Source organism: Ammospiza nelsoni, chromosome 2, assembly GCF_027579445.1.
Source record: "Ammospiza nelsoni isolate bAmmNel1 chromosome 2, bAmmNel1.pri, whole genome shotgun sequence".
NCBI classification, from domain to species: Eukaryota; Metazoa; Chordata; class Aves; order Passeriformes; family Passerellidae; genus Ammospiza; species Ammospiza nelsoni.
The window spans coordinates 47,609,576-47,622,115 of NC_080634.1; the positions used below are offsets into that span (position 1 = coordinate 47,609,576).

Sequence of the window (12,540 nt, forward strand, 5' to 3'; positions counted from 1 at the left end):
CAGATCTATTTCAGTTGCTAAAATAAAACCTTTCTCCTGCATTCAGCAGTGAGTGCCCTCATTTGAACATCCCTTTTTTCCTCCCTGTAACCCAAAATACTTCTACAAGCAGCACAGCTTGTAATGACTTGCACCACATTAGCTCAGCTGGTGAGAGCATGGTGCTAACAACACCAAAGGCACAGGTTAGATCCCTGTATGGGCTATTCACTCAAGGGCTGGACTTGATGATCCCTGTGGACTCCTTCCAATTCAAAATATTCTGTGATCCTCACCTTTAAAGTATGTCCCACAGAATAACCCAGGCAATCTTGTAACAGCTCAGTCATTTTTCATTAACCAAACAATCTGGACTGAAAACATCCAGAAGATGACTAAGATGTTCATCCTTGAGGTTTTGGTAAACAGCTGGGCAGGCAAAACTCCTAACACAGGTAAAGTTTACTCAAGCAAACACAAAATTTTGTTACAGGACAGGCCAGTGTTATGAAATTAGTTCTCTTACTTGCTATTACAATTTTTGCTGTCCTTCACTTGAAGGCAAGCTGTCTCTTTAGACATGTCCTCTTAACAAATACATCACAACATATATTTTACTACAGCAAAGCTTCAGCAAGTCTGTTATCAAAACAAAACTCTACACTGTATCTGCTTCCTGTCATCACTCCAACATTATGGTGAAAAGTCCTACTGGCTCAGTAACACACTTCTTGATGGCACAAGGATCATAGGTGGACAAGTATGACCTATACAGAACAGGAAGAACAGAATACTAGTTCTATATGCTAAATGCAAAAAAAAAAAGGACTTTTTGCCCAAGCTCTATTTGGCAGAACAGACTTTCCCTCACTTAAAGAACTGCAAATATTTGTTCAAATTGAGAGAAATACTTTATCCCCCATTCTCAAACCTGAAACCAATCAGCATTCCCAAATCAGGGTAGAATCTTTGCCAAACGGGTTCAATAAAAAGAAGGCAAGCCATGATGAAGAGACTGAAAGAATCCTGGAATGCAATGAGGAATTTAAAGGGAAAAAAAATAAAGAAACCAAAACCCCCACCCCACTTCTACAAACTGAATCTCATTAATTCAGCATAACACTGATGACAAAGTAGTCAGTTTGATATTCTTACACACATTATTACACCATTCCATTTTATTGAAAGACACTACAATTAGTGGAAAGATCTTGCCCTTCAAAATATCCTGATGTTGGCACGGGGAGGGCACATGTTTTACTCCAGATATTTATAAAAGCCTCTGGAGAAAATGAAGCAGAAGAACTTCCCCACTTCACATATTCATAGCTGTACAGCAGATAGCATGTTACTGGCAGTATGTAGCCTGTAAAAAATCCTAAAACATGATTTTTTCTTAAAAATAGCTGCCCAAACAAACCATGTCTAGAAATCTTTGCCCAGAAAAGGCACCCTTTGCTCAAAGGAAAGTTTGCTTGATGGAAAGAAAAAAGCCCACAAAAGTGACAAGTGTGTAACATTCCACAGTTCATCTAGAACTGCTGCAGCCCACTCTAAATTACAATGTCAGTGGCTGTTTATGCTCTAAGGAAGTACAGTAAGTACAGTACAGCCCATTCAGGTTGTTGGAATGCCACTGATCATACACTCAATTGCATCTATTCATTAGAAACACTCAGCCCACAACAGCAGCTGCTTTTACCACCACACCCCAAACACCACCCAGTTGCCCCAGGTGATTCCAGTGGATTACCAGCCCACAGGACAGATACCCCACACTCTTGTACCCGTACAGTGACTGCAAGTTATCCTTCCAAGCCCAAGCACTTCTATTTACTAAAGAATGGCATATTAGGTGTGCTTTTGGTTTCAAGCTTTTACAATGAAAAAGGTCTGGTCTTTTACAGTCATGCTCTGTGAGTTTCAAAACTATTTAGGCTGCACTAATTATTTTTGATTGAAACTCACTAAATAATTACTGTTGAAAAGATGACTTAAGCAAACAACAGACAAGTTGCTCCATTTGTTTCAGAAAAACAATGACTAATTATGCGTGTTATTTTGGTTTCTATCTCTTAAAAACAAAAAATTATGTAATCGTGCCTTCTTTCAGGTGAACAGTGAAGTCCCCATTAGGTTTAGGGGATGAGATTTCACTATAAAACCAAAAACTACACAATGGCTGAAAAATAGAAATCTTTCTGGAAGAAAACAGGTAATTTAAAAAAATACTGGCAACTTCCTAAGCAATTAAAAAAAGAAGTCTGTTTTCCTATGTAACACCTATGCTGACTGCAACCAAAAGACATGAGAATTTGATATTTACTTCATGAATTACACTGCATTTCATATACTCGTTAAGTCCATCAAGTGGTTTATAATGAACCTCCTGGCTGTGTAGGACTTCACAGAACAAGAGTAAAGTAATAAAATGTTATGTTTCCTTTTTATTTAATAAAACTAATTTCTATTTAATCTTAAAACGTAAGAGTCACTTTAGGCAGAACAGGGAGGTACAAACCCCAGTAAGCAACATCTCTAGTAGGATGTAAAATGGTTGTTTTTAAAATCTATCCATGCTACAGATACGTGGAGCTAATAAGAGCATTAAATAGAAGTATCCTTTTTCTAGCCTCTAAAATTATTTTCCTTTTTAATTGTCACTACTTCCCTTCACCCTTCCAAAAGCCAAAATTGTGACTTAATAAACAGACTGAAGAAGAATCCTGATCCTTGCATGGTGTCCACCACATTTCCCACAAGGTTAGTGTTAATATTCAGTGCTCCATCCAGGACATCAAAAATCATCAGCCCAAACCCAGCTGGAAAATGGAGTTCCAACTGAGTGTTATAGCCCTCTACTCCTTCTTCACAGCCTCCTAGAATGCTCATGAATAGAACTTATGACAAAATGCCAGACACTTCAGGATGCTTGCAGCACCTGAACAGCTGATTTGTGTACCATGAAGCAGGATCAGGAGGAGTAAAATTTTGTATTCTGCAGGCTTGCTCTAGTGGAAGGCTCAAGTAGAACATTAGCTGTTCATGGACTGAAATCCTTAACCTCAAAACAGCTTCTCATGGCTTTTGAAAGGGGAAGGTTGGTTGTGGGCTTCAATGCCCATTTACCAACCTCACACAAGCACTGGGTTCAGAGGTAAATAAAAACATCCCCAAAGAAACTGAAGCTGCCTTCACTTCTCTGGTAAATCAGAGATCTGTGGCTGCCCACAGGACTACAGAAGATGTCCATGTGGCAGGCATTCAAAGGCTGTGATTCACAAGCAGGGACAGAGCAGCTTGGGATCACTGATTTAAAACACATCATGATACAAAAGAGTTCAGCGTCTGATTCAGAACAGCTCAGGCACCAGGGGGAAGAGAAGAATCTAGAGGCATTAATCAGGTCTGTCACCCTACACTATGCCATCTCCAAGGTCAGATAACATTCACATCATCTCAAGAAGCTCCACTCATTCACACCCTCCAGGACAGTGAATCTTTATGTGGTCTGGACTCACCCTAGGAAACTCAGCACTTTTATTCACAGGATTCCAGTCTTGAAACCTCTGTTTGGACCTTAGCCAAATGTGACCCTGGTTAAGCACAGACCTGAGTGCCAAATACACCTAAAGAACAGGCCCAATAATGCCATTGCCAGGCAACAAGTCATAGCTAGGGAGAAACAACAAATGGGAGGATGGAAGAATCATGGTCAATGAGGAGGGGCAAAAAAAAGCCCAACCAAAAATGTGAGCAAAACTTAAGGAGCAAAAATCTCCACATCAGAGTCAGAACTGAGTTCAATGCTCTAGAAGCAGCAATACCATTGTATGAACATTGAAGTCAAAATAGCTGAATATATAAAAAAATTTACACACATACTTCATTACACTGCTTTGAATACCAAGACATTTTAACAGGTGTTCAGGTATTTCTGGTTTATACATTGGCTTAACATTTCTGTGCTGTAGTGTGCTCAAAGTACTTTCCAAGATTTCAGCCCAACAAGCCAAGTTCTATGTGTGAACGATTTGTCCCTGTAACCTACCAAATGTGCATTTCCAATCCAGAATCCAGCTGTGCTCATTTAACCTTGGCTCATATGAACAGGGAGTGTTCCCATCCTAAACAGCTAGGGAAATTTAGAGGCTAGAGCTCTAAAAAACACTGCTTTCATGATGTACTAGAGATCAGAGAAAATCCTTAGTTCCTCCAGTTAAATAATTCAGTACAGCATCTTGGTACACTGGACTAGGAAGTGTTTAGTTGTTCTGCAGCACTTCTTATTAGATATGCAATCTACTCTAGCTCTGATTATCTTGTGTAGCATAAACTCTTTGGCATACAAACAGCACTAATTAATATTTATATGGCTCCAGGGAAATGCATACTCTTATACTGTTTATAATAATGCTTGATGTTAGTTTTGTTATACAGAATCAGAATATAGTCTAGGAGAGTAAAGAGACTCACATTCTGCCATTAGTGAATGGGGGCTAAGTTTTGAAATCAAGGAGATGCTGCTGAATGCACTTTGGTTTTAAATCTCTCCAATTTGTATCAAGGACTATAAATGGAAATGTTTCAGCTTGCAAACAACTTCTATTCAATCGTACAAGTGTTCCTACAACACTCAGAATCTGAACCCAAACCAGCATTTTTTCTCTAAAAAGCCAAATTTTGAACTACTCCTGGACAGAGGTGAAAGTTGACACCAACAACGGAAGCACAAGCAAGATGAATGCAGCTCAACACAAAAAGAATGTGCTCTGCACCATGTGAAAAGTCTTTGAATTAAGAATATATTCTAGCATCAATCCCAGGATGACAAAAATAAAAAGCATCTCTACACCAAGTCTCTGATCTGAGCAGGGCTACCACCTCCTAATAGAAGCAGAGAAAGCAAAGAAAAGGTGTGGACAGAATCACTGCAGTCAGCTGAACATCTATCCAAGCCCTCCTGCTTCTGGCCAGCAGCAAGTGAGAGTCTTCAAATACCAGATATTGTGTCTATAATTTCTTACAGTTTTTTCTGACAGTGAGCTGGGCTTAGATGTACTAGACAAAATTGCACCCTATTACTCACAACTAAGCCTTGTTACTAAGCATTGCAGGGAAAATGAAGAAACAAAAAAGAAAAAAGAAGAAAAGAAAGCTAATAAAAAAGACAAGCTACCTTTTTCAGTCTCATTTATCAACTGGGGAAACCATAGAATAATCATAGAAGAATCCTAGAGGTGACCATGACTGTCTTTAACATAAACGAACACCACACTAGTCACATCTGTCCCCAGTAAGTCCATCTATTCTGTTGCTCATACAGAAATACGACTGCCAGAAGAATCAGTGCATTTCCATGATTTTGACAGCCACCACCAAAATCCTTTCTTCAGCCCAGAGTATGAACTTGTTTTGACAGCAGTGCCAATCCTCCCCTCCCAGCTCTTACGTACCTGATCACAACCTGCATTCACCAGCTCCTGGAGCATCTGCCTGTTGACTTCCACGGCTGCTGAGGTGCTGGACTCATTAGCAAAGGGCAGCAGGGAATATCTGATTTCTCGCAGAGCTTTCTGATATGGTCCAAACTTGGGTGTTTGTCTCATCTGCTGCTGCCTTGCAGCATCCTTCCCTATTAAAATCTTAGGCTCCAGAGAAGTTTCACTGCCTGCTCCAATTGGCAGCCCCTGACCTGAAGATTTGGATGGCTGCTTTAAACCTTCTCGAATCTCTTGCAGCCTTTGTCTGCTGTTTCCAGAATACGTCGTAGCAGGAAAAGTCTTTGGCCTCATTGTTGATCCAGTTTTCTCTGAGCATAAATACAGCTTGATTCTTTGTTTCTTTTAAATTATTTCAAAAAGTGTCACTTGATGGTATCAATTTCTTGTAAACATAATCCTTCACAAAGAAGAAAAGGCAAAACTCTCTCAAGAGATTTTTGCCAATGTTTTACTTCAGCTCACAATCTTCACATTTCCTATAGAAAATGATAATCTGTGGAATCACCATTTTGCAGACTGACAGTGACTGAAAAAAAAAAAACCAGAAAGTACATTCAGTTAAGCAGATATTGTAAATGCCTCTGAAGGGACAGCATGACAATTAATCAAGTGAAAATGAATCAGTTGAACCTCTTAAGCTGTCACAGTTGGATACCCTTTAATGATTTTCACTTTATCTGTTTTCAGCAGGATTCTAGAACATTTTCTCAACATTAATAAATACCTCATTTTTCTTGTAAGTCTAATCTTCAAAATAAATTAAAATAAAACTCCTAAAAACCAAGGTTTAAAAAAATAATTTAAGAATTTTACAGTACCTAATTGTGGCAAGTTTCCTATCCAATTGCATAACTGAATTCTGGACAAGCCTACACTATTTCATAAATAGGGAAGAGTATGCTTATGAAATGTTTTTCCCCCACTTAAGATTTTGTTTGTTTTACACTAGCTGAGCACAGTTTCAGAAGTTTATGAAAAAGATTTATAATGGAAATATTGATGACTCTAACCATAGCAACTTCTAGTATTTTAATAATAAAGCAAATAACAGAAAGACAAGATATTTTGCCTTTCCACGTGAATAACTTAGCAAAGTCCGAAGGTAGCAGTGCTCACCAGAACTGCAAGGAAGAGGGGAGGAAAACAAAGAAGAGAGGAAAGGGTATATTGATATTTCATTAGCTGTGCCTTATAGGGAAGAAAGGGAAAAGATGGGTAAATGGAGCTACACATAAAGAGTGGAAGATGAAGAACCAGATCATACAGCATCCCAACACAGAAAAAGAAGACTTTGAGACAGCTGTTATGTTCTCTGCTGCACGTCAGCTCTTCTGCAGAGAACACCTATGCAGCACAGCTGAGCAACTGTAAAACTTGTGATCTCCATGCAGCAGAGGTTACAACAAGAACCCTGCCTTAACTAAATCTTTAAGCATCACCATAACACAATCATGGAATAATGGTGCATTTGGAACAGGATTAAAAGACAGCCTCATCAGAAATGCAACCTTGCTATTGATGCTGGTTATGCAAGTTGGCTTCTTCTGCTGCCATTTGCACTTGCAAACTGACTCCTGAATGGTGCTCCAGCCACCTTGCTGGTGAGGGAAGAATTCCATTCAGTTGTTTCCAAATTGCAAATACAGAGGATGGTAACACACTGTATGTTTCTTCCAGCACCCAGAAGTCAATTGGATTTTTTTAAAAAAGTGCTTCACTTTTGATCCTAGGACATTTATCACTGAAAAGGATTTCTCAGGGAAGTACTGTTCTTTATTTTCCTATGCTCATACTAAAAATTCTTTTTGTTGTGATAGCTGTAGCACTTCCCAAAACCAAACCATTTCCAAGCATTTACTATCACTTCTCACTTCCAAGCAAACAGCTTTCTGCTGTGAAGCCCAACAGAATCAGGACACATTCACCTCTGAAGCCTGCCATCACTTCCTCATCAGGACAGAGTCCACTTCAAGCTTTCCTCTACCAAGGTCTCAAATGCAACACTGCAGTCAGACCCCAGACTCTTCTATGACGCTTTACCAGACTGAAATGCAGGAGCACAGATTAATCGCTTGAGATTAACCCAAGTCAACATTTTTTTGTTAGGATTTAAATGCTCCATTAACTAAAAAACACCCATAATGTGTTTGAGGTCTTGAGCTCCTCCATTCTCCACTCTCCATGAATACCCTGCAAAGCTAACTCACAGAGAAGTGACAGCAACATTTGCCAATTGTTTTAAGGGAAGTGCTAAAGCTGTTCACCCAGATATTTATGTTCCCACAAACCAGTCAGTAACAGTTCAAGCTTTCATTGTCTCAAGTGAAGACAAAAGCAACTGCAGGATCTCAAAAAGAGGTTTTTTTCTACTTGGACAGAATATAGCAAAAGATAACACACAGGCTTGGTAAAAAATAAAACACAATAGTATTGCAGCTTTCTTTGGATTACATCATAACTAGCTAGTGCTTAGAAGATACAAAGCAATTAATTGGTTGATAATTTTCTTTCTTTTCCTGACAGCAGCAGGCACCATATGGCTTGGTTTAGGCATCTGGGTTGTTCTTCCTTTTCAGTCCCTGTGCCAGTCCTCAGGCCTGGGACACACTGGGAGAGCTTGCAAGCCCCCCACCTTTTTGCAGCAAAAGACTGCTTTCCCACTTACACACATGCTTCACATAAAGAACTTCTGTGACCTTTGGCCTCAGCTCGAGTCTAATGATGCTGGGTCAAGCCAGCTGGCAACTTCCTCAGCTTACATTTACAATGCTGCTTAAAGCAGAAACCATCCATACTGTCGTTCAGGCAGTATGGATGAGAGCAGCAACAGCACTAAGTATTTGAGCTAACTGCAAACCTGTTTCATATTTTGCAGGGTTTTTTTTTAAACTAAATATGTAAGATAAGCAAAAAAAAAAAAAAAAGGAACATTAAATATTACAGATGATTTACAAGGAAAGACAAGCTGCTGGCTTTTTTCATATCTTCCTGTGATTTGCATTTTTCAGAAAAAAACCCCATAAAGTGGTTGTATGCTTTAAAAGGTATGTAATGTGTCTCATTCTGTCTAAGCATTTCTAACTGTACATCTGGATTTGGATAATTTCAAATACTTCTAATCTGCACCCTGCCTGCAGCATGGATGTAACAGCCTTCCTGCCATCAGAAGAAATTATTTTTGAGTTGTTAGCCATTCTGACTACCAGTCCTAAGGTCTTTTCCAAAATGTTACATGTTCTGTACTAATTAGAAGCTTGTCCATTATCCTGAAGGATAATGGACACTTCAAGCAGGTGCAGCATTACTTTAATTACATCAAGTTAAACAATTTTTGAGTAACTGATTCTTTTGTTTCATTTGAGAAATACCAATAGCTGCTCTGTCAGCAACCAAACAATTGATCAATGACACACTGAAATTATATGTTGATGTCTGTTTTCCCAGCAGCACTATCTATTCACTCTCCTGTTTCTTCATTCGCCAACAGGCTGCAGTGGCTCTGTGGAGCTGGGACACAGGCAAGAAACTAAAGCTCACCCAAGCTGGTGAGCTGCTTCCCTGTAACTGTGCAGGCACTGGAGTGAGCTGAACTTGAAATCGCTCCAGTGTAGGAAGGAGTAAAGTTTTAAGAAACTGCTACAACTTCCTTGCCTCTCTCAATTTACAAGTATGTCTCTGAGGGCTTTTTTAGAACACCAATTCAAGGAAGCGGGGACTGTTCAGCTCGTATTGGAGGTGTACAATGGCGGGGAGGTGTTTCAGGAATTTCATTATTATACAAACCGTGTTTCTCTTTATAAGTGGGCACATTGTGGAAGTGAAGAAAAGTGGAAAGGGAATTTTCCCTAAAACGATTCCACTTCTCCTGCTAACAGTACTATCCAAAAGTGACTCTGTGCCCGTGTCCCACTGCCAGCCACAAGCAGCGGCCCAAGCAGGGCTCTGGGAAACAGTTCACCTTCCTTCAGCAGCCCGGCAGTGCCTGACCGCAAAGCCCGGACACTCCAAACGAGCCCTTTCTGCGTCATTTGGGCGAGTGCCTTTCCCGAGGAAAGGGCTATTTCAACACGCACTCCGCTCACGAGGCAGCGGAGAGGGTGGCGAGCTGCTGGCTTTTGGCAGTGACCTTCAGCTGACTGGGAACAGCGGGCCCCGCCGCAGCCACACGGGACCCCGCGGGCCCTGCCTGCCCCCGGCCGCTGCCCGAGCCCTCGCTCGCTCCCTGCGGCACCGAGCCCGCAGGGTCTGCCCCGCCGGATCGCCTTCCACCCCGTACCGCCGGGAGCCCCTTCTCCCCCCACTCCTTTCGTGGGCAGAAAGCTCCCAAAATAAACTCCGGCCATTTATTAGCAGCTCCGGCCAGCTGGGGCAGAGGCCTCGGGCAGGCGGACCCCCACCCCGCTCCGCCGGAGCTGCGCTGTCACACGAGTGTCCGGAAAATGTCGGAGGGTGCGGGCAGGGCGCCCGGGCGGCCCCCACGGGGGGACTCACACACGGGACGCTCGCTCCGGCTTCGAGAACCGACCCGGCTCCGCTCGCCCGCACCCCCCGATTCCCCACAGGACTTTCCCTTCCGCGCTGAGCAGTTTTGGGGGATGGGGAGCGCTCCCACCCGGAGCTGAGGGGGAGCCCGCGCCGCCCGCACCCGCTCCGCTCACCTCCCCGGGGTGCCCGGCGCCGCCGCTCGCCCTCCGCGGGTCGGCACGGCGCGGCTCAGCAGCGGCGGCGGCCGCGGCGGCGCGGGCCGCTCTCCATCTTCCCCCTTGGCCGTCCCGGGCGCCGAGTGCGGGGCGCAGTCGGGACATTCGCTACATTGTTGGCATTCCATTCGCGCCACGTGACCCCGCGGCGCCCGCGTCATTCCACTCCCCTCCCGGCGCATTCCAGCGGGGGGAGGGGCTTCCAGGGCGGGAAGGGCCGGGAAGGGCTGGCGCGCCCTCAGGGACCGGGGTGGCGGGGGCCGCTGCCCTCCGCCCGCCGGCCCTCTCGGGGCGCCCGGCCGTAGTGTACGGGCAGGAGTGACACCTCTTCCCCTCACAAAACGCACTCCGCGTCACAGCAACTCCTCGCTGGGTCCTGACGGGAGAGGGTGGCACTGCCTCCACTTGTTGAGGCGAAATGAGCCGGGATAGAATCATGGAATAGCTTGGGTAGGAAGGGACCTTAAAAGGCTATCAAGTTTCAACCCGCAGCCCATGGAGGGCACCTTCCACTAACCCAGGTTGCTTAGAGCCCCATCCAACCTGGCCTCGGATACTTCCAGGGATGAGGCATCCACAGCTTCCCTGGGAAGGATAGGTGGGTTGGAAGTGCTCTTCCCCGTGCTCCAAACTCACTTAGATTGAAAGGTCTGTGCTGATAACCATTATTCCTACCAGTTTCCTTTCCATGCTGGACTAACCAGGCACACGAAGTTGCAGCATTTCCAATGCCCACTTGGGGTTTTCTTTTAATTCCTAGTTTGCTTTGGGTGTTTTTTTTTTTCTTTTTTGTTTGTTTGTTTGTTTGTTTGTTTTGAGGGGGAGTTACTTGTTTTTTCATGTTGTTTCATAATGGTGAGGAGACTAGGGACGTATGAGGTATCAGAGGACAGACAGGGAATTCACATCTGGAACGAAAATGCAGAACCAAGCTGCAAAGAATATTTGGATGCAAAGTTCATATTTGACCTTATTATGGATGGTGGTACCTGGAACCAGATTCATAGATTCACTAAGACTGGAAAAAATCTCTGACATCATCGAGTCCAACCATTAACCCAGCACCGACCGGTGTTCACCACCAAATCGCATCCCCAAATGCCACATCCATGTACCTTTTGAACACTTCCAGGAGTAGTGACCACTTCCTGGGACAGCCTATTCCAATGCCCAACCACCCTTTCAGAGAATATCTTTTTCCTAAGATGCAATCTAAACCTCCCCTGGCACTACTTGAGGGCATTTCCACTTGTCCTGCTGCTTGTTACCTGGGAGAAGAGACAGATCCCCAGCTCACTGAACCTCATTTCATGTAATTTTACAAAGTGATAATGTCCACCTATGAACCTGTTTTTCATGAAAGCAGGAATAATATAATTTTAGATATCTCTGTGATTTTTAATAAAGACAATTGACAATGAGAATAATGAAATAATCCCCATCCTCCCAAATACAGTAATGTTCAGATCTGGGAGGCTGGCTCTGACCCCTCAGCGTGACAGATACGCATGCTAGTCATAACCAGCGGGTATTCATACAGAGTAAAAACCAGAAGAAAATAAAACTTTTTTATATATAGGCATATACCTTTAGATCATTAACATGGAAGAAGCCTGCAGTCCTGAAATTCTTCAAAATTCTTAAAATCCTGTTGCACAGCTGAGAGGTGCTCATTGTAGGGTTGCTGTGTTTGGCAGGGAAAATGTCAGTCTTGCAAACTGTTAAGACACATTTAATCATGCGACGAGCCCCAGTGTCTTCCACTGGACTGCAAGCACGTACAAAGAGGAGTCTGTGCATAACTGTCTTTTCAGGATGGGAGCTATATTTACAGCCTTTTCCAAGCCAGGGAGACTATTTTTGTAAGTAATATACTCATGGGCAGTCCTATCTCAGGACATTTCTCTGAGCTTTTTTATTGTAGTTTTTTTCAATGTCTTCCATGCAAAACTGTCAATAGTGCCTATGCATGAATAATGCTTCTAAAAAAGTAGTGCTTATAAAACTGCTGGTTTGGGAAGATAATAGAATGCTGCATTTCATGAGAAAAATGCAGCCTGGTGCATAGAAATTGTTTAGCATCTCATCTGAAGGCAGTCAGTTACTGTATATAAATTGCTGTCAGAATTTCAATAGTGCCATTGACTGGAATATATTGTCAGGCAGGGTCGGGGGGGAAAGAGTAAGCCTCTCACTCTGGAAAGCTAAAGATAAAGAAGTCCTTTCGGTTCAGACCAGATTCCAGTGTTGGCAGAATATAGCAGGAAAATGTGGGTCATTTTGCAATCTTCAAATACCTGCAAAACTGAAGTAAATTTTAAATGATATGACAGATGCGGCATGGCTTCATTTTCTGA

General features: G+C 42.9%; 1 protein-coding gene across 2 annotated transcripts in view; it reads right to left on the reverse strand.

Annotated features, from left to right (window-relative positions):
* The window catches only part of LATS2 (large tumor suppressor kinase 2), a 48,701-nt gene extending 38,392 nt beyond the window's left edge, over positions 1 to 10,309 (reverse strand). Inside the window, exons 1-2 of one of the 2 annotated variants that reach the window (XM_059493374.1) lie at positions 10,142 to 10,309; positions 5,436 to 6,009 (exon numbers count right to left, since the gene is read on the reverse strand). In XM_059493374.1, coding sequence (XP_059349357.1) covers positions 5,436 to 5,774 — 339 coding nt within the window. In that variant the 5' untranslated portion in view covers positions 5,775 to 6,009; positions 10,142 to 10,309. Of the gene's footprint in view, positions 1 to 5,435; positions 6,010 to 10,141 lie in introns of those variants that run through there. The other variant, XM_059493375.1, reaches the window with a different exon arrangement.
* Positions 10,310 to 12,540: the final 2,231 nt, after the last annotated feature.